Here is a 22,351-nt window from a genome sequence, read left to right as displayed (position 1 = left end):
GACCTGTGAACCACTCAAGCATAAAAAGGCATCTAACTCGTGGGATGAACCAATGTTGTTAGCAAAGAATCAAATTGTTACTAGCAGGTTGTTGCAAAATACATAATTTGTTCCCATTTCTTCAGTTAAATCACTAAAAAATTTGACACCATTCGACAGACATAAAATATTCTTCCACTAACTAGGTGATTCCCAAAGAACTATTGGCTGGAAACCTGCCATATTTCAAGATGTTGTCAAGTGTATCTTGATATATTTGACAAAAGAAGAGATAGTGAGCCTTAAAAAAACCCCATCTACAGCATGTGATCCACATCTGAAAGTTGTGTCCTTAAGAAACAGGGAAAAAAATTACCTGAGAGAAACATCTTGACCTTCAGATGATCCATCTGCTGTTTACTGAAGCCTCATCAGAAATGTTCTCAGTGGAAGGGCAGCTGTCAAGAAGCCGTTCTTAAGAAAACGTACCATTCTTCAGTATGAGAATGATCTCAAACACACTGTTAATGCAGTAAAAGCAAACCAGAGCACAGACCACAGCGTCATTGAAGCAGTGTGGGATCATCTTGAGAGGGAATAGAACAAACGGCGGAACCATCAAAGAAGAGCTTTGAATGTCAAGAAGCCTGGAGAACTATTCCTAAAGACTACTTCATAAACTTCAGTCGGTTTTAGAAAACTCAAGCCGTGTTGAAGAATAAAGATCGTCATTACCAAATGGAATTTCAGGCTCACTACAGTTGAATTTTGGCCTTGTATTTGTTTGCTAAGAAATGAAGGATGACTCAAGACTTTTGCATTAGTACAGAAGATAAGTGAAACTAATAGGTCCCCTTTAATTTTTATGAAAGTGTTTCTTCTTGTAGTTGAGAACAGAAGCAGCATACAGGCAGTTAATTGACTGCAGTGGGCGTAAAACGATTAAACCAACAGAAATTATTGTGCTAATTGCAGCTGTTGCTACCTCCCTTTCTGTTCCCTTCTCTTGCACTTTAAATTGATAAAGTGAATGAAACGTGCTGGTTTATAGATTTTGTTTTTTAAATACCAAGATCAATCTGAGGGGCTGCAAAATTATCAGGTAAGGAAAAAAGAGGGGAAATATGTTCCAAACAAACTGTTTTGTTATTGTGACTCCAAAACACTGTGAACATTTATCAGAATCTGTGTATTATATTTAGTGATGCACCACTAAACATGTGCTTAGTGCACCTGTGTGACTCTTCATTCTCTCCTGTGGGCCCGGTACAGGATGATAAGCTGATACTGGAGGCGCCTTCATCCCAGCCCAGAGCCAGATCTAAACGTCAGCGCAGAGACACAGTCAACGACCTGCTGGAGCTGGTGGTGAGCATGTGACCTTTTTAACACTTTGGCAGCCAGGAAAGATGCTACTCAAGGACATAGGGAAAGTTCAGAGCTTCTTACGCTAGTCTTTCAGATCCTGTAAAAGAACAGCACTGTTGCTTCACAGCAAACCCACACCGGGCTCTTTGGTGTGATGTTACCACGCGGGTTCTCTTCATATCAAATAACATGCTGTGTTAACCCTGCTGATCTTGGCACAGGCCGTGCTTACAAAAGAGATTTTTTTTATCTCAAGCTTTTCACTTACCTTCCATGTTAACACTCAGCAATGAAAGAATATGGTTTGTGTTAAGCCTTCAGTAGGACAAGAATACATCAGAGTTTAAGAAGCAGATCCACTGAGTCTCATATGGAAGGAAATGTTTACAACAATGAAGATATAAAACAGAGAGGGGAGAGCTTTCAGGTTCAGCAGCAGATACAGGACCAAGTTTGTCTGTCTCCAGGTGAAATTTGGCCACGGCGAGTGGGTTGTGGGTTCGGTCTACTACTCAAGAAAAGACGACATTCCTCTGGCTATAATCATCCCGGCGGTGATCATACCGATGCTGCTGTTCATCGCCGTGTCAGTCTACTGCTACAGGTTAGAAGAATATGAAGTCAAACAGACAAATTGTTGCGTGTGCCAATAAACACGCTCCCTTTTGCTTTTTGGGTCTGTAAACCAACAGGAGGAAGAGTCAGCAGGCAGAACGGGAATACGAGAAGGTGAAGCACCAGCTGGAGAATCTGGAGGAGAGTGTCCGAGATCGCTGCAAGAAAGAGTTCACAGGTACTGAGCCTCACCTGAAAGCTGTGAAGTCACAGGTCTGGTGTGTGTGGCGAGAGCGATCATTGAAGCCGTGTACATGTCTGTTATGAATTATTGTTTGGTTTTGATGGAAGTGTCTCTGCAAGTATCCAGCATTTTCAGAACTGTACAAGTCTGTTCTTATCTCTGGAAGAAGTGATGGCGGTGGAGCTTTAACAGGTTTAAAAGAAGCAATGGACATTGTAAAAGCATTAACATTAAAAGAAGACATTCATCAATTAACTTACAGTATTGACACCCGACTCTCTTAAAGACTGAACCCGGCTGTAAACTCTGTGTACTTCCATGTACAAAGCTGAATTTTGTCTGCATCTCGTCACCCGTTGGGTTCACAGATTAGAGCCCATCACCACTTTGGCACTCTGTGAACCTCTGCCAACGGAGGTCAGCAGATCGTGCAGCGCTTTGGCTCAAACATCAGAATCTTTCCCTTCAGGCCTTTGGTGGAGCTTTTTTGGCTTCATCTGGAACTCTGTTTAGATCAGCAGGCCCTGAAAGCAGGAATATTCAGTCAGGTGTCCATATTTATAAAGATGGAGACAAATAAACACACTTTAATTAATGGACTGGTTCAAGAAAATCATAAAAATGTGAGTGCTCTGATGAAGCTTTGAAGCCCATGGGTGGCTCAGTCTTCTACCAGTACGTACAGAGGCAAGGCGTTTCTCCAGTGTGAATACGCCGATAAACTTTTCCCATTCTTGGTACAGCACTGTGGTGTTGGTGGATAAGGATAATTCAGTTACCAATGGAAGTTTAGCAGCTCTGAACTGGTAAACCCTACATACCGTATCTGCTGCCATTTGAGTTTGTTAACTTCTAAATATCTGCACTTTGAACATCTACTGTGGTTAGGTAAAAATTGTGGAAACTATAAAGAAGTTTGGCTATTCCATTTGTTTATGTTACGCTTCTTCATTACAGTTACAGCTTGTTTTTTCTTGTTTATATGTGAGAGCTGCTTAATTGGCTCATGCTGATTAATGGGAGTCTTCACATTGGTTTACCATCAGAGATGTGAGAGACGCACTAATGATTTTCATGGTGACAAAAGGTGAAATAACAAAGCGAAAAAACAAACATAAAGCACTCAGGGTAACTTTTACCTACTATGATAGCGAGGATAAACAGCTCCTGAGGAAATCTTCCTATAATTTTCCTGAATTTTCCTACACATGATACCACTTACAAGTTCTCTCCTATGACTATAACCTCTAACTTATTGATCTCTTCCAGTCTTTCAAAGCCTTTCCTTTAGCTGGAAAAGTGAGTACAATCTGACTAAAGTCGTCTGCAGCTGAGAATAATCAGGATTGTTTTTGTCCTTAAGCTCTGGCCTTATTTATCAGGCAGAGATTTTCTAATGATCTAAGAATCCAGCAGTAAGAAGAGCCAATTAAGTCATGGACCCAAGTATGTTTCTACTCCATCCAATTAAATCCGCTCATTCTAAATTCCAAATAACAAGCAGTCATAAAACTTAACAGTAGTTTCCCCATAAATGTAAGCCCCTGTTCTTTTGATAGTTTTAAAAGCCCTGTTGTGTCTCTGAGCCAAAGATTTTCACGGCCATGTCCTCCACAGCAAGTTTAAGACCACTTTATACACATTTTAAATGGCAGCCACCTCGATTTGTGTAGTCTGAGGATGTCGCTTCCTTGAAGTTATAATTGGAACTGCTGGAAAAATGCATTGGAATTTGTGTAACGTGCTTTGAGTGTCCAATAAGACCAAACCCACACACTGTAACACCAATCCATTTACCATTCGGTTTGCATTTGATGCACCAACGCTGGAAATCAAGGTCTCTCTACATGAGTGCCATTGCATCTTGAGGTTCAAATAAAATGAAATTAGGATTTCATTCTAATGAAGTGAATGCTCTGCATATTTACAAGATATGAAAGCATGGAGACATGGGCCTACATTACCAAAGTTCTCTGAACGCCTCATGAAAAGTTTTTGAAAATGTAAATCAAATAAATTTTAAATAAAGAGAAAAAATTCAAGATACACTGGTCCCTTCTTAAACAGTCAAGTGTGTGGACTTCACTAGAGTAGCTTAGCATGATCCTCAGTTCAAAATAATGCTTCTTTATCTCGTCCTGACCCTCAGTGAAGCCTTCAGTTTATTGTTTGTGGTGGCTCCTTTCTATTTAAGCCAGCTTTCATCTGACCTGCGATGTCAGCAATATCAACTCTTATTGACATCATACAGAGCCAAGAGTAGAAAAGCTGCCTGGAACTCTGTAACTAGAGCAGTACATAAACAGATTATTGGAAATGTGTGATCTAAACATTATTGTCGCAGTATATATGAATATATACATACAGCAGAAGAAGAAATTAAGAAAAGAATATTCCTTCTGCTTTAATCCATTATTTCCTGCGCTACTTCTTGTTTTAACATGTTTTCACACATTTTCTGATGGTTTTCCTTTTTGTCTCTATCAGATCTCATGATTGAAATGGAAGACCACACCAGTGAACTGAGCGAAGGTCGCATCCCCTTCCTGGACTACAAAACCTACACCAACCGAAATTTCTTCCTGCCCTCCAAGGATGGCGCCAATGACCCCATGATCACGGGAAAACTACAAATCCCAGAAGCCCGCAGGGCCACTGTGGCTCAGGCGCTCAACCAGTTCTCCAACCTGCTGAACAGCAAAACGTTTCTCATAAATGTGAGTTTGAAGATTTGAAGTGGATTTTCCTCTTTCTCTTATTCTTCTTCCAGCTCAGTTTTTTTTAATTTTCCTGCTTATTTTTCTGTCTTTGTATCTATTTCTATTCATGTATTTATTATCATTAAATTTACTGTCATATGTGTAGTTTATCCACACGCTGGAGAGACGTCCAGACTTTAATGCCCGGTCTCGGGGTTATTTCGCCTCTCTGTTGACGGTGGCGCTGCACGGCAAACTGGAGTATTACACGGACATCATGAGAACGCTGCTGCTGGAGCTGATGGACGAGCATGTGCAGAACAAAAACCCCAAACTCATGCTCAGGAGGTGAAGACAGGACAGAGACTCAGTGGTTTATTCTATAAATGTCGTAGTGATGGAAAAGTGATCTAATGTTTCCCTCTGTATGTGTATCTAGGTCAGAGACAGTGGTGGAGAGGATGCTTTGTAATTGGATGTCCATCTGCCTCTATCAGTTCCTCAGGGTAACACTGATTTTCTTTTTCACTTACTCCGTGTCACACATTCCTTTCCTTCGATTTGTTTTTATGTCCTTGTCTCTTCGATCTGTTTTTCTTTCCTGCTTTTTTTCTGCCTCTCCTCTTTGTTCCTCAGTTATAATTGACTCTAAGAAACTTTCCTTCCTACTGAAAGCAGATCTTAAACCTGTATTTTGTGCTCGGTGTGTGTTTTGTTTTGACCAATTTGGGATTTTTGCTGTTTACTCTGACAGCAGCTGCAGATACGCTGTGCATTAGTTTCTATAATTTAACATACTCATAATAAACACAGTTCATGCTTCAGCTCCAGAGAAAGTTTACACCACGGACATGCTTTATGTTTTCATAGAGACCAGCAGTTGTGCTGTGAATGTATTTATGACCCAAACTAAAAAGTTGAACATATCCAGAGAGTTCAAATTCAAACAGCAGGACACTAAATCTGAACAACAGGAAACCCACAAGACAAAAAAAGAATAACAAACTGCCTCTCACTTTTCACAAAGAAAACAAAATGTGAAAATTCACATAAAGAAAAAAATCTGTTCAGCAGTTCAAAAAGCAGAAAAAACCTGCAACTAACAACTAAAATAAAGAAACGTCTGTTGTGACTGACACCCTGACAGATCCAAAGATTCCACATAATACAAAAGGGTCTGCAGTCCTTTTTCAAAACTCTTTTGTTTGTCTTTCATTCTGTATGTAATGGGGGGGGGTTTTGTTTTGTTTTTCTTTTTTTTTTTTGGAGGGAGGGGGCAGTTTGGCATAATTTGTCAGAGAAAACTGACAAATTATAAAATATAAGTACTTTAATAATTTCAATAGTGGGAAAACAACCTTCTTTGTCTCCTTTTTATATTTAATAAACCTTAAATTCTACTATTATGGTGAACACAGTTAATAAAAATACAGTATAAATTGATATTTAACTTTAGTAAACAGTTATACTTGTTATTAATAAATATACATAGATATATTTTCTTAACCAGCTATCCAACTCAGGGTTGTTGGGAACGCTGGAGCTTTTACCAGCTGTCAGTGGGTGGTCAATTCCCCAGTCTGTCATAGGGCTAGCACAGAGAAACACAAACAGTCAATATTGAATCAGTAATTAAAGGCCCATACAGTTGTGATCAGAAGTTTACAGCTACTCCTCATGGGCATGAGTGGTGATTTTGGACTTTGTGGAGTGTACCAACCCAGAGCGTGATGCTACACCACCATCCTTGACAGTTGGAACAGTGTTCAAACATACATCTCATCATTGTGGCGAAACCTAAAACTTTTCTCAAAGACATTTAGATCATCCGTGTGTGCAGCTACAAAATTTCAGTCGACCTTGAAGGTGTCGATTTCAGGGCAGCTCAGATTTTTCTCTCAGCACACGGTAATGTAAAACTCTTTTCCTGTGGGCAGTGACACTGTTGTCCAGCAGGGTTATTTCTCAGCATCCTAACCAGTTTCGTATCATCCGAGAGTGGCGGTTTGGATCTTCTTTGAGACCTTGGCAAAGTAGTGACACATCTATGTAACTTGTACTTCCGGAAAGTTGTTTTTAACTGATCATCTTGGAATCTGCAGTTATTAAGACACGGCTCCAAGAAATTTTCAGAATTTGTGTAAATCTGTCAATTGTCTTTCTCTCATGTTCACTGGATTCATTGGACTTTTCCATTGTTCTTAGTATACATCAATCAAAAAACATTTTAAACACAAATTGAATGGTCATGTTAGGGTCAGTGGACTGCTGGGTTTTTACTACTAGAAATCTTTGGTAATCCATAGTAAATAGCGCAGATGAGAGTTATGGCTTATTTATAAAAGAACGATACTAGATTTTTATGAGACCTTAACTCTTTTTTTAAGACGTTGATGTTTTTGTTTCAGGACACGGCAGGAGAGCCTCTGTACAAACTGTTCAAGGCCTTGAAGCACCAGATTGAGAAGGGTCCCGTGGATGCCAAGATGAAGAAGGCCAAATACACGCTGAACGACACAGGACTGCTGGGAGATGACGTCGAGTACTCTGTGCTGGTCAGTATGAACAAAAGCACCGCAGTGTGCAGTCTTCCTTCACACGTTCACATGTTTTATTGGTGAACTCCTGAGCAAAATAGCTTTTAAATAGTATGAAATATAAAGTAACTTTGTTTGCAGATACAAATGATAGAAAATTGGCTTCCTCCAAGGTGTCTGGGCTCTTCTTTAGAGATAAGGGTGAGGAACACCATGTTTTGGGAAGGGCTCTGAATCAAGCAGCTGAACCTCCACATCAAAGGGAGTCAGTTTAATAGGTTTAAGCACCTGACAAGGATGCTTCATGGGTGCCTACCATGCGAGGGTAGGTTAAGTTGGAGAGATTATGTATCTCAGCGGTTTGATAGCAGCAGCAGCCAGGGAGAGGGAGGTGTGTCAGGTGTCCATCAGAGTAGACCCCCAGCTCCAGAATGAGTCATGCTTTGGGTCGTTGGTTGCATAATGAAAACAAGCCTTCACTGTGGCTCCACTTTTACCTTCTTGCATCTTCCCGGTGTGTTTGTGCTGTCAGACTTTGCAGGTGTTGGTGCATGGGGAGGGACCAGATGTGACTCCAGTGAAGGTGTTGAACTGTGACACAATCTCCCAGGTGAGAATCTTCTTCTATTTTCAGAGTTTAATTTTTTTTTGGTCGTTGTCGTCAGGACTGTTTGATCTCCGGCTGAGTTTAAAAACGAAGAGAAGCTTTGCCGTATCTTTCCCTGCCACCCTGCACTTTGTCCTTAAAACTGATCGAATGTCTAGAATAGTTTGAGGTAGTTGCAAAACTTCTGTCTGTCGATATTCTGCAGCTAATAAATGTGAATGAGATATCATTGTCTGTGTTTTGAGTTGACATTATAGCAGGTGAATTTGTAATTTTGTGCTCTGCAGGTGAAAGAGAAGATCATCGATCAGGTGTACAGAAATCTGCCGTATTCTCAGAGACCAAAGGTGGAGAGTGTTGCACTGGGTAAGAAACAAAAACAATCATTAAGCAGCTGGAAAAAATACAGATTATTGATTATTACACCTAGCGTTCAGCATCTTAAACTCCTGGGTTACAACAATATTTGTGGTGGTGGGGGTGGAGTATATAAAGAATATTTGACCTTTAGATAGACCTTAAAACTATAATGTCACCTAAATAAGTCCTGTTTTCCTCACGTGTGTCCTTTCCTGAACTGCACACCTGGAACAGCTGTCAGTCTACAGATCAGATTACTATGAGTGAATCCAGTAATCACTAAACTAGAACCTGTTTTACAAGGTGAAGTAGACTAAAACATAACAAAAAGTGACATGATCATGCCACAATGTTAAGAAACTGATGGGTAAGTCTATCCACGGCGCCATTATCCACAAATGAAGAAAAGTCCCGGGAGTGACTGGCCGACCAAAATTACTCCAAGAGCTCATCCATGACTCATCCAAGAAGTCACAAATGAACCCAGAACAACATCTAAAGCAGCGGTCCCCAACCCCCGGGCCTCGGACTGGTACCGGTCCGTGAGTTGTTTGGTACCGGGCCGCGAGAGTTGAGGCTAGGTGTGAAATGTATGGTTTTCAGGTGTGTTATGAATAAATCTTTTTTTCGGTACCGGTACTAGTTTTATTTTGTTTTATTTATCCGTGATACCTTAAGGCCGGTCCGTGAAAATAATGTCGGGCATAAACCGGTCCGTGGCGCAAAAAAGGTTGGGGACCGCTGATCTAAAGAACTGCAGGCCTCTCAGTTAAGGTCAGAGTTCAAGATTCAACAATAAAAAAGAAACTGTGCAAAATGGCAACAATGGGAGAGTCCTGAAGGAGAATCTCTGGCCATCAGTTTGTGGCCTGCTGAGCTATGATCTGAAACATAACAGCAAGAGCATCTCTGAATGGTTAAAAAATAAATGAAATTTAAAGGGTCTAATCTAATCTATGTTAGAGTTCTGATGTGGCCAAGTCAAAGTCCAGCAGGCCGTTCATGCTGGAAAACCCTCAAATGTGGCAGAAATAAAAGAATTCTGTAAAGAATGTGAAAGACTCATCGCCAGTTAATGATTCACATTTGTATTTCACTGACAGTTTAAGTACTGCAAGGAGAAAACAGGTCATCCTTTACATCAGATTAGCCTCACACAGATGCAGGTTTTGAAAAAAAAGTGTTTCTTTCCCTTTAATAGTCCCTCCCTCCAGATACCACACATCCAAATGTTTTAACTTGATTGTAAAGATTAAGCATGAAGCTGCAGTGATGTTTAAACAGGTCTGTCAGGCCACTAAAAGACTACAAGGCTTCTATAAGGGAAGTGAGACGTGCCGTGAATAAGGATTAGCTGGATTTCAGGGTTGACCTTAAATACCCCGTAGCATCCTGAGACACAGAATTTCATTAATCCCAAAGAGAATTCCCACTGCAGCTGAATCACATATAACAGCCATTCTAGTGTGTGCCGTGTAAACTTTCAAACAGTTATTGCTGGGTATGAAAGTACAGGAATAATTCACCACTTCAAACAGGAAGTTTTAAGATAGAAAGCTCTTATAATATTCAGCAGCATGTGTCCTTTCTACGGCTACATTTCCATCCACTGCAGCAGAGTTTTTATCAGGCAAACAGCTGGAATCTCACAAGATTCAAAACAGAATCCATTTTCTTCTCCCCGGACCTCAGTAGGTTGTAATGCTGCTGCTATAGAAGTGTGATGACAGACTGATGATAATCATTTGATCTCCTGCTAAGTGCTTTTCTGAATGTGAGTACCTGCCAGAGTTTTTCATCCACAAACTTTGGAGATGGCAAAAATCGCCTAACTACATTTTAACTATTGCTGACTGGTGACAGGCCGACCCAATCTAGCACCAGCTAGATTGGGTCGGCCTGATGGGTGCTGCATTGGATGGGTGCTGCATTCTGCTTTTATTGATTGTTTTGCTGGCAGGTAATTGATGATGCTGTGGGCTTTTCAAAAGGTCATTTGGGAGCTAAATGGGTCGGTTGTGGACTCTGTTGTTTATTGCTTGTTTGCTGCTGACAGGCAACCTGAATATGTTTACAAAAATGTCTGAATTAAGATTGTACCAACTCAGCAGGTCTTTGATTTCATTAGTACTTAGTACATTAGTGTTTGGGCCTTCTACTTTCTGTTGATTAAAGTTTTGGGTGTTTTTGTTGTTGTTTTTTTAATTTTTTGCTGTTAACGAGCGATTACAAGTAATTCTGGTGATTGGCGGTTAAGTGTGGCTCAACCTCACCCATCCAGGTTGCCAACATGTTGCAAACTATCTGAATCGGTCTATGAGCACAACTCGTCAGGGACAAGTCTCTTTGCAAAAGGGAACTGGACTGGTTGCCTGTGTTATTTTGTAGTTGGATTCTTCGTCACCGTGACTATTTGTAGAATAATTTGACTCTGAACGTTTTAGTTAAACGTGCCAGTTTATCACAATAAATAACTCTATTATCACAAATGGACTGCATGTAATTGCCGATTTGAGTGCATTCATTCACAAACCCATTGCAGACTGTTAGCAGACTGCCTCAGTCTTGATACCACTTTATCGCCATCTTGGTGCGCCAACGTTGCTTTGAAGACGACAACTGATTGTGAGAGCAAAGCCATTTTCAAAGTGACCATTTCCAAGGTAACAAGTAGGGCTGCACGATTAATCGTTAGAAAATCACGATCTCAATTCATACTTATGTGCGATCTCATTTCCAAATGACAATGATTTTAAAAAAAAACGCATTTTGATCCGGGACGTAATCTGCATGAAAACAAGCGCTCACTCTTCCTGCTCAACAAATGACAAGGGTGGAGCCTTATACCACATGATACAGAAGCTGGCTGCTAAAATTGGCAGGGAAAAAACAACGGAGTGCACGTCAGGGATGACGAGAAAGTGACTGGAGAAAATCCGTCCCGGTCAACCACCCAAACATCAATAACGGGAACCTTATACAGCGCTTCCCTATACCCGTCGAACTCCCGCAGGCACAAAGAAATTACGGAGGCTATTACTTATTACCTGACCAAAGATATGGCTCCCATCAACACTGTGCAAAACGAGGGATTTAGGAAAATGATCAACACCCTTGACAAACGCTACACAGTGCCGTCCCGCAACTATTTTTCTATTGTTGCACTACCTGCTCTACACACGCAGTGTCAAGCAACGGTGGAGACGGAATTTCAAGCAGTACAACATTTTGCGGCAACGACAAAATGTGAGACATTTGTTGTTTTTATGTTTATTTGTTGTTTTTATGTTCAGTCTCAACTGTTACGAAGTTGATGTGCAGTTAATAAGTGCAATAAATATTTATATTGGAAAAGAAAATCGTGAGAGAATCGTGATCTCAATTCTAAGCAAAAAAATCGTGATTCTCATTTTATGCAAAATCGTGCAGCCCTAGTAACAAGATAAACTGGCATCAGTCTGCCTCTTTCTCTGTGGAGTATTTAGTCTTATGTTGCTAATATGGGAATCTATCACGGCCAGGCTGCCCTGTGGTCACTTTGGTTTGTCGATCTGTCTGACTGATGGATCATCCAATCAAGATTTTTATGGGTATAACTTCCTTTTTCTTAGCTGTGTGTAAGAAACCATCTGAACCGTCTGCAAGGTGTAGATTTAAGCCCAGGTACTTTGGACCTATCTCATCCCGTATCAGAAATATCCAATACTGGGCAACCTATTGAACACAATAAGTGTTGAGAGGAGTGATGGTAGGAGCATATCCCACTGTACCTACAATGATTCACACACATGGATCAGGTTGGCACACCATCACTTTTATGCTAAATTACATGTTAATTTCCTTCTCCTTGTCCCTGCAGAGTGGCGTCCCGGCTCCACGGGTCAGATCCTTTCTGACCTCGACCTCACATCCCAGAAGGAAGGACGCTGGAAGAGACTCAACACACTGGCTCATTACAACGTGAGTTCCACCTGCTGCACATGCCTATTTCTGCCCTGTGTCGTTTCCCCTTTTCCTTCATCCTGCTGAGTGTCTTATTACCAAACACTTCCTGTCATTTCCTGATGGTTAAACTGCTGTTTGTTAAAGATGAGGTCAATTGCAAGCAAGCACAGCGATGCCACACCTCCCACCGCTGCTGCTGTGATCCTGTACAAACAAGGTTAAATGCATCTCCGTCGACTGAAACTGTCCTACATGCAGTGGAGCGGTTTAAAAAGTCCAACATCACTCAAGAATTACTTGTTTGTCTCATGAGGCCGTCAAATAAGAGAAAACTGTCCTAAAAATCCCTGAACTGAAGTCTTTACTCATCAGGATGAAGATTTACACTCATCACATGCACTGAGGTCATGAATGCTTTGGTAATACTGGGTAAAAGTGTTAATGTGGCGTCATTTAAAATAATTTTTTTATATTATTAGATGAATAATATTATTAGTGTGTTACTGCCCATCCAATGCAGGACGCCTGAGCAGATGAGACTCGCAGAAAAAGGATCTTCTCCTAAATCAGTTTAGACGTTAACCTTTTATCATGTTTTATCCATCTGTTTCTTAAGCGCTTATCCGGTGGGGCTGGAGCCCAACTAAGCTTTCACTGGGTGAGTCAGGTTACATCGTGGATAGGTCGCCAGGGCTAACTCAGAGAAACACACAACCATTCACACTCACATTCAGCACAGTGTAGTATCACCAGTTACTTTAATACACATTTGGACTGTGGAAGGAGAGAACATGCAATCAATTAACTTTTCCTCATCTATCCTAAATTTATCATATTTTATTTACCTTTGTTGTTTCCTGCTTGGACTTGTCTGTTTTTATTTTGGTCAAAATGTTTTTGCACAGCAATTTTAATGTAGATTAGTGCCGTTCAGCACCAGTGCAGTTATTGATTATGAAACTAAAGTCACGTGAAAAACGAAGTACACCCTCACCTCTTCCATAGGAATGTTGGGGTCCTGAGCAAGTCGGTGTTCCCTCTGCGCTCTCTGGGTGTTTTTAATCATGTCTGTTTCTCTGTGTTGAGCTGAGCTCTTTACTTCTGCACCAAAATCACCAAAAGTGGAAGCGTAGATAAATGGCGAGCCTCTCGAGACTCGTGCTGCACGAAGACCAGCAGGAATTAAAACGCCATTCCAGTCCACTCTCCCTTCTGACATTTAAGGAAAATTTGTTTATTGAGAATGCTGCAGTGAGACAGAAAATCATCACTTCCTTCAATTTTCTAACCAATTTCCTGTCTTACAGGTTCGAGACAACGCCACGTTGGTGCTGTCCAGAGTTTTGCACACACAGTCTTTCCACCAGCACCAAGACAGCCATGAAGAGAGTACGTCCACACACACACACACACACACACACTTTTTCTGCAACTTTTAAATGCACATGAGTGAAAAAAACACATCAACTTCATGCAGTCCTGTCTCACCTGCAGAAAACGCCTTGCTGGAAGACGATAACACTTTCCACCTGGTGAGACAGCCAGATGAAATTGACGAGGTGAAGTCGAAGCGAGGCAGCATGAAGGACAAAGCGATGACCAAAGCAATCACAGAGATCTACCTGACCAGGCTTCTGTCTGTTAAGGTACAGCTGTGCAGTTTCACTGCAGATGTTTCCGTCATGTCTGCGAGTTTCTGCTGCTGAAGCTCGCAGACATGACGAAGTTCTCATATTTCTTCATTTGTGGGTTTTTTCTGCTTGTATTTGTTATTAGCAGATGCAATTCTGTTGATTGCACTGTCAGGACACTCTTATTTTAATTTTTAGATGTTTTTAATCTGAAGGGTCCTTTTTTCTATATTAAATAGATACATTTAAAACATTGTGTGTCTTTGTGTTACAGGGCACTTTGCAGCAGTTTGTGGACAATTTCTTCCGCAGCGTGCTGTGCTCGAGTTCCGTCGTCCCTCCGGCCGTCAAATACTTCTTCGATTTCTTGGACGAGCAGGCGCAGAGACACGACAATGTAGACGAGGAGACGCTGCACATCTGGAAGACCAACAGGTACAAAGACTCACCAAAAACACCAAGTATGCTATCCGGGTAAACTAAAACTCATCTGTGAAACAGCTCTGTGCAAAAGGGAACTCGACTCAACTGGTTGCCAGCTGATTGTATTCTGGTGTTATTCCTATATAAGGTTGCAGAGGAGTGTTATTGCATCTTCGCTGACTGGTATTTGCGTTTACTGCCATTTTGATGCTTTGAAGACGATAACTTAGAGGTCGCAGACCTGGTTCCCAACTTCAGTGCACAGAGGGACCATCATTTGGTCTTGCTGCAGTCTCCGACCTCTGTTTTCCCTCATCTGACGGTAACATAAGAAAGGTTAACATTTAGAGAGGTGTTTGTTTGTTTGTTTGTTTGTTTGTGTGTCAACTTGGCCCACTTGATCAGATTTTGAGTCTGACACCGCTGTTTTGGGTCTAGGATGATATCATTTACTGTGAGATTTAAATGCTGGCGACAAGAAACGTCTGAATGAGTGATCTGTGGGCCTGAAACTGTTCTAACGGCTTCATGTGGATCATGCTGTCAGTAAAGGCCTCAGAAGATGAGCTGATTCAGCTCATCTTTAAAGCTGCTGTGAATCCCAGCGTGAGATACAACCTGCAAAGAAAACCAGCTAAGAGAAATAATTATCTTGCTTCACTGCTCTCTGTGTGTGTGTCTGTGTGTGAGATACTTCATCAGCCAAAGGAGGGAGTAATTATGTCCTCGTCACTTCTAAACCGGGCCGTGGACCACATAAAAGCCTGATTTAATTGACAGGCTGTTATCAGGGCGGATAAACGATGACGGAGCAGAGACAACGGAGAAGGATAGAGAAACTGAGAGAGATGGGGAGATTGCTGTTTTTTTTCTTCCTCTCTTTTTTTTTAAGTCCAAACTTCTCTGTTTTCAAACTGGCCTTGAGCTAAGCCTGTCAATCATCAGAGGCACACATACACACACATCTGAACAAGTTGGTAAATGAAATATTTATCAGTTCTGGTGAATTATTGATGGGGGTTATGGTCTGGGGAGGCAGTGAGGGTGGGGGGATGAAAGGAGAGAAGGAGGAGTAAAGGGAAATGGAGCGTCGGCTACATCCTGAAGTCTGAAACTGAGCATCTACTACAGTAAGCATTAGGGATGGGTACCAGTATCGCACCGGTTCTGACATAAACGGTAGTAACCAGACCGAAAAGCAGTGCACATTTCGGTGCTTTTTTTCCCCTGACATGTCACACACTTTGAATTCTAGCCAATCATTTTACCTTTGCAAGCGTAGTAGGCGGGCCCAGGTACGTACGTTCTTTTAGAGCAGAGCTACAGATTAAAAATGCCCAAGGCGAAGCGGTCAAAAGTATGGCTGTACTTCACAGCAAAAGATGCAAACTCAGCAGCCTGCAACAAGTGCTTTAAGCTGATACTGTGCAAAGGAGGTAACACCTCGAATCTGATGAAACATCTGGCGACGTATGGCATTTTGTTAAAAGCCGAGGAATGCACCGTATTTGATAGCTTGCTGCGAGACCTCACACCGTGCATATCTACTGCGGGTGTGGTGCCTGTTATCGGACCCGGAGTTTGAGACATCCCCCAAGAACCCGAGGAGTACAGTCCAGGCCCCTAGCCCTGCCAGTGTAGCAGAAATGATGACGGATGATGATGGCAGCAGCAGCCGTTCTTCTCTGCGTGAGTAGCTTAATGCTGTTCGTGTGTAATTCACGTTGAGTAGGCTAACCACGTTATTAAATTAATGCATGTAAGGTGAATTAGCAAACACTGTTGTAGTTACATGCGGCTGTCTTCTTGTTTGATGGCAGATACTCCCTTCACCCTGGTCAAAAAGGCTAAAATGACCGAAGAAAAAGAGGGAAACAGCTAAACATGAGAGGTTTTTGGACAAAGTTTGTGTTCCCCATTCTTTAAGCACCGGCTCGAGCACCGTTTAAGCACCGGCACCGTTTCAAAAGTACCGGTTTGGTACTGGTATCAGATAAAACCTAAACGATACCCATCCCTAGTAAGCATTGCTCCACCTGCCGAGCTTTCGGATCCATCGCTTCACATTTTCAGCTCGTACTCAAACTTTATTTTTTGGTTTATCACAAAAACAAAATTCTTGTTTTTTGGTCAGCTATTGCTGAATGGACTTACAAAGTGATCCGGAAAGAGCTGGAAAGAACCATGACCCAACAAAAATGAGATGCAAATTGGTCTCGAAAAGAAGAAAAATATTAATGTGGCAAAAACCACAAAAATGGAACCAAATGCTGACTTTAAAGATAAAGAACGGCCACAAAAAGATGCAAAATGACTAAAATTAAACACAAAAGTTTGAAGATAAACACAGAGAGAAACTAACGTATTAAATGAAACATGAATTGGTTCCAGAGATCCAAAACGATGTAAAGTAAAATTACCTTCATGAAATCCAAAATAACCAAAGTAAAACACATACTAACCACAAACACATCCAGAATGACTCAAGAAAACAGAGGACCAAAGGACCACAAAGAGACACAAAAATACCCAAATAAGACTTGTATCATCTACGAACTGGTCAAAACCAACTTAAAGACAAATAAACTGACCACAAAATTCTTAAAAAGAGACACAAAATGGCAATAGACATCCAAAACTAAAGACGAACAAAATTACAGTACTGACATCCAAAACGACCGAAATGAAACATGATTGCCACGAACAGATCAACACCAAATAAAAAAAATATTCCAGAGTCGTGACTTTAAGCAGCAGATGTCTTTGTGTGTCCTCAGCCTGCCTATGCGGTTCTGGGTGAACATCCTGAGGAACCCTCACTTCATCTTCGACGTCCACGTGACGGAGGTGGTGGACGCTTCGCTGCACGTCATCGCACAGACCTTCATGGACGCCTGCACCAAGACGGAGCACAAGCTGAGCCGAGTGAGCATCAATCCGTTCAAAGAGCGCCATGTTTGTAACCCTGTGAATGTCACTGAGAGAGAAGCGATCTGGGCCATTTTTCGATTACAACCACAACTACCCGCTGCAATTTCTGTGATTTCAGCAATTTCCTGCTATTTTAAACCAAATATGTGATCCATTTATTTATCAGCTCAGTGAATTTCTGTTTTGGACACAAGAGAAGAACCTCAGAGCCCCAGAGAGTCAGATGATGTCCACTTTTTGCCGTCATTTAAAATGTGTTAAAGTAGATATTTGGTTATGCACCCTGACAGCTCGGTGGATTTCTGTGATTGCTGAAGCAACCAGAGATTCTTTCAGGCAATTTATGGTTGTCAAATCAACAACAGAGAGGACGCTGAAGTGAAAGTCACACTACAGGCTGTCAGCTCTCTGCCGCCCTCCTGTGGACGTTTTTCTTGTAATCGCAGTAAAGACTGTTTAGACTTTTAAAGCCACTTTCTGTTTTAACTAGCTTTCTTCTGATTGGCTGCCCCTCGTTAACATAAGATTTGAACTGTGGGTGGGCGGGACTTCTGTGTTTACAGCCAGAGGTGGCATTTTAAGTGCAGCGTAGTTTTTGATTGGTATTTACAAAAACCTGCTTTCTGTGCACACTGACATTGTGACAAGAACGTTTTGAGAGGTAGAGGGAAATCTTCTGTTATTTGAGTGTTTTTCTTGAACTGACAGCTACATTTTCACACTTTTTGATGACGAGGAGGCAGATTTACCTTCTTTTTTTTTTGTTGTGTTCATACAAACATGCTCATCTATTTTCTCTCTCTCTGGCTGCAGGAGTCTCCCAGCAACAAGCTACTCTATGCAAAAGAGATTTCCACGTACAAGAAGATGGTCGACGAGTAAGTTTAAACCTCTAAATATCTTCAGAGAGGAAACGTGTGTATATGAAATGGTGTTTTGGCTGAACAGCAGAGTGAAATTTAAAAAATGGCAGCGTGTTTGAATGTATTCTGTGAAAATGTGAGCTCTCAAAGGTCTTTTCATGCATCACTAACCATTTCTTTTGTACTGATGCTCTTGTCGGTGTGGTTTGACAGATGTTTGCTTCAGTCCTCTTGTATTTTCTAATATTTGGTGAAATCACAGCTGCTGAGCTTGGAGGCTGTTTGAAAAGTGGACTAACACTTGAACCCCGTAAAACATCCTGAAGGTGATGTTTTACGGGGTTCAATTACCCTCAACGGTTAATCTGGACAGCCGCCTGATGATCCACTGCGTGATTCTTCCTGAATGAACTCACAGAAACCACCTGATAGTTTGTTTTGACTGTGTCTCTTTCCACAGTTACTACAGGGGCATCAGGCAGATGGTTCCAGTCAGTGACCAGGACATGAACACGCACCTCGCTGAGGTGTCCAGGGTATGAACCAACCTCTGTTTGTGCTTTGTTGCATGTTTCATCCCTCTGCAGTGCATGTGCAAGTAGTTACTACTTATAGTAACTAACTAACAGGTGAAGATTATACAAGATTATACAGTATACCTTGACAGTCCTGGGTTGAATCTTCTATTTGCCTTCGATCTGCATTAATTCTTCGTGGCACAGATTTGACAAGGTGCTGCAAACAGTCCTCAGAGATACTCATCTACATTGACACAATGGCATCGCACAGCCGCCGCAGATTTGTCGGCTGCTTCAGCTTCCTGTTCTTTACCGAGAGGAGCGGCACCACCCAGTGTAGTCTTCTGCTGCTGTAGCCCATCTGCTTTAAGAATTAACATGTTCACCATTAAGAGATGCTTTTCTGCACACTGTGGTTGTAACGAGTGGTTGTTTGAGTCACTGTTGTCTTCCTATCAGCTGGAAGGCTTCTGGTGATTCTCCTCTGACCTCAACGGGCATTTTTGTCTAAGAGAACTGCCGCTTCCTGGACATTTTCTCTTTTTCTGACTATTTTTCTGTGAACTCTAGAGATGATTGTGTGACAAAATCCTATCAGATCATTAATTTCTGAAATATTCAGACTCTTCTGGCTATGTTCAAAGTCACTTCAATCACCTTCCTCATTCTGATAAGCAGCTTGAACTTCAGCAGGTCATCTTGACCACATCCACATCCCTACAGGCTCTGAGATACTCCCATGTGATTGGCTGATTTAGATACTTGCCTTAATGAGCAGTTGAACAGGTGTACCTAATGAAGTGGCTTTCGGTGTAGAGCATCAGTATGGAATATAAAATGCAGCAAGTCAATTTTAACTAGTTGCTAAACTACACTAAAGAACACGGGTTGAATCCTGAGCAGCTCCATCCAGTTAAGACTTAGATATTTGGATCCATTTATTTTTATTTGAATTAACCTCTGAGTATCAAAAGTGTGCAAAGCTTCAAAAATGTTTCTTAAGACTTGAAAGTAGATGCAGCACCTGTCTGAACTGTGCTCATACTCTCTCCTTTGTAGCAACACACAGACAAGCTGAACACCCAGGTGGCCTTAAATCAACTGTACCAGTTCGCCAGCAAGTACTACGATGTGGTGAGAGCTGCTGTTTTCAATTTATCTACCTTTGTGCTGTTGTGTGTGCTGAATCCATGAGCTACAAGGGGGAAGAGAGCTGTTATCATTGTTATTTAAGCTTAAAATAAGTTGCACAGAAATCCAGATTATTATTTCACTGGACTGATATCGACAATTTTCATAATAAACTTTTCCAGTGTTGGTAAAACTTCAGTGAGTGATCAAGATGCATTAAGTTTAATAAGCCTAAAAAGCAACAGATTTTTCTCTCACATTTGCCAAATATTGTTTTTTTCTGTTCGATTACCTTTGAGCAGAGGCTTTAAGCAAAGGCTTTGCTTTTCCATACACAACATAAAAAAGATTCCATCTTAATTAAACACAATGATTCACCTAATGGGAGATATTAACTTGTACTTTTGATTAGATTTGATCCAACTTGCACCAACTTACTTTTTTTTCCCAACCAGTAACTTAAAGAATGATTGTGGGAACGACAATCATGATGATGCATTTTCAAGTTGATTTAAGAGAGAGTGCCATAGAGTGCTTTCAATTTTAAGTTTAGGTGTAAACCAGTAAATATATTTGCCTCTAATATAGCGTTGCATTTTTTTTTAATGCTGGGATAAAACAGCCACTAGATGGCGGCACAAGAATGATTTTCCGTCTGGTTATAGTTACTCAGAGGATTTTTTTGTATCAACTATAAAACCTTTTACACATATTGACGTAAATATGCTTCAGTTTTAATTTTTTTTTCTTTCAGATAATCCAGTCGCTGGACGAGGACCCAGCAGCCCAGAACAAACAGCTCACCCTTCGCCTTCAACAGGTCGCTGCCGCCCTAGAGAATAAGGTCACCGACCTTTGACGCCAGACCTCGAGGAGGGTTCGGGGGGAGGAGCTTATGGATGCTAAAATACAGGATTTTGTTTTCAACACAAGGACTCAAAGGATGGCGAGCTCACGGACTCTACTGAATGTTTAATCATGTAATGACTGAAGTAATTGGCAGGGGTGAGGCGATTGGTCGGTGGATCCAAAGGAAGGACTAAAGGGGGAGGAGTTATGGGACGTCTGGAGGGGTGAGGAAAGTGTTAACGTACACCCGGGGTGGTGGAAACTAAAGTGTTGATATCTACTACACCTACATGGCGTACTTCTGCTTGGCATCTCAAAAAAAATTGCGAGGAGAGATGCAAAATGGCGCGATGTAATTACAGATGAAAGTTGTGTGAAATCAGAGTTATTTTTTTAATTGTAGCTGGGATGTACGTTGGTGTACTCCTCGGACCTTGTTGTTTCTGTATTTGGCTTCAATGTGCCACAAATTTTAATTTCATCATGTAAGGACTGAAGGAAAAACGTGCCGCACAAGAAATGAAGGCTTCAGATTTTGGGATTTTTTTTGAAGAATGAGTATGGAAATGAGGCATTCCCAAATATGTCCTTTTTGGTACTCTGCTCTTTTTCGGAAGCGCAGCTGCTCTGGGCACCTTTTCTGACCACTTTCTGAAGTCTGGAAACTGTGGATGTGGGGTGAATTTCATCCTAAAGTATACAAGATTAAGTTTGAATAAAATGGGGAAACCTCTACGGTACACACCACTGACCAATCAGGGGTCTCAATGGAGGAACAAAGGACAGTGAATTCGGGGTACGAGGAGTTATATAAACCCAGAAAGCAGCAGGTTTTTTCCCCTTGTATCGTGGCCAAATGTAGTTTTTTCTCTACAGTTAGCAGCAGTATGTGTTTCTATGCTGATGATACTGTGCTTGTGACTCACAGCTGAATAATTTCATTTAGTTTGTTTAGGTTTGTTTGTTTGTGTGCAGGCTTTAGGCAGAGGCTTTGCATATCCAACATGAAATGTTTCTTTTTAATGGACTGACATGGTACCATTTAGTTTTATTCTTTTGCAAACTGTCTGTGAGGGTGTGTGTAAAAGTGGGGTTTTTTTATTTGTTTTTTGTTTGTTTGTTTTTAGCTATGCGGCTTTTTTTATTTACTGCAACAACAAAAAAAAATAATCAAAAAGAATCACAACAGCCTAATCATGTGAACAGCCAAAATTGTTATGTTTGTGCGTGATTTTTGCTTTTATAATCTGTACAGTTTCGCTTCTTTTGCCGTACCCCTTGCAAAAATAACTGCTTTTGTTTTCCATTTTTCTGTTCAAGTCCACATGCAGGTCTGCTTACTTTCATGTTTTCTGAAGACAGGGTATCACAGGATCTTTGAAAAAGGCTTCAAATTTAAGGTGGTAAAGTGTTAAAATGAAATAAATCTGCTTGTTATGGCCTCTATTTTTTGGATTATGCATCAATATTGTTATCAGAGTTAAAGGATGAGTAAAGGATAATGCATGGAATCAGTTCAATGAGACCCAGCAGCACATGGATTTTAAAAATCTAAGTGCCTCTGAACAGTCTGTCACCTTCATCCTTGTTGTATGGAAGATTTAAAAAGCATACAAACCCAAGAAACACTTTAAAAAAAAATGTGTTTAATAAATGTAAGCACTATCAGTTATCTCTTAAACAAATAAACTAAACTTGAAAACTTCAGGTC

General features: G+C 41.1%; 1 protein-coding gene across 1 annotated transcript in view; it reads left to right on the top strand.

Moving 5' to 3' along the window:
* The window catches only part of plxnb2a.1 (plexin b2a, tandem duplicate 1), a 224,324-nt gene extending 202,238 nt beyond the window's left edge, over positions 1-22,086 (top strand). Inside the window, exons 26-43 of the mRNA XM_006780946.3 lie at positions 1,252-1,347; positions 1,815-1,951; positions 2,040-2,140; positions 4,634-4,863; positions 5,012-5,193; positions 5,285-5,351; positions 7,254-7,400; positions 7,915-7,992; positions 8,277-8,355; positions 12,209-12,309; positions 13,602-13,683; positions 13,789-13,940; positions 14,200-14,360; positions 17,126-17,273; positions 18,093-18,157; positions 18,603-18,678; positions 19,720-19,794; positions 20,546-22,086. Of these exons, the coding sequence (XP_006781009.1) occupies positions 1,252-1,347; positions 1,815-1,951; positions 2,040-2,140; positions 4,634-4,863; positions 5,012-5,193; positions 5,285-5,351; positions 7,254-7,400; positions 7,915-7,992; positions 8,277-8,355; positions 12,209-12,309; positions 13,602-13,683; positions 13,789-13,940; positions 14,200-14,360; positions 17,126-17,273; positions 18,093-18,157; positions 18,603-18,678; positions 19,720-19,794; positions 20,546-20,650 (2,082 nt within the window). The 3' untranslated portion in view covers positions 20,651-22,086. The remainder of the gene's footprint in view (positions 1-1,251; positions 1,348-1,814; positions 1,952-2,039; positions 2,141-4,633; positions 4,864-5,011; positions 5,194-5,284; positions 5,352-7,253; positions 7,401-7,914; positions 7,993-8,276; positions 8,356-12,208; positions 12,310-13,601; positions 13,684-13,788; positions 13,941-14,199; positions 14,361-17,125; positions 17,274-18,092; positions 18,158-18,602; positions 18,679-19,719; positions 19,795-20,545) is intronic.
* Positions 22,087-22,351: the final 265 nt, after the last annotated feature.

The sequence above is a fragment of the Neolamprologus brichardi genome, chromosome 17, assembly GCF_056152115.1.
Source record: "Neolamprologus brichardi isolate AB-2024 chromosome 17, ASM5615211v1, whole genome shotgun sequence".
Classification (NCBI taxonomy): domain Eukaryota; kingdom Metazoa; phylum Chordata; class Actinopteri; order Cichliformes; family Cichlidae; genus Neolamprologus; species Neolamprologus brichardi.
The sequence above is the reverse complement of the archived record's forward strand: the minus strand, read 5'-3'. Positions and strand labels throughout refer to the sequence as shown.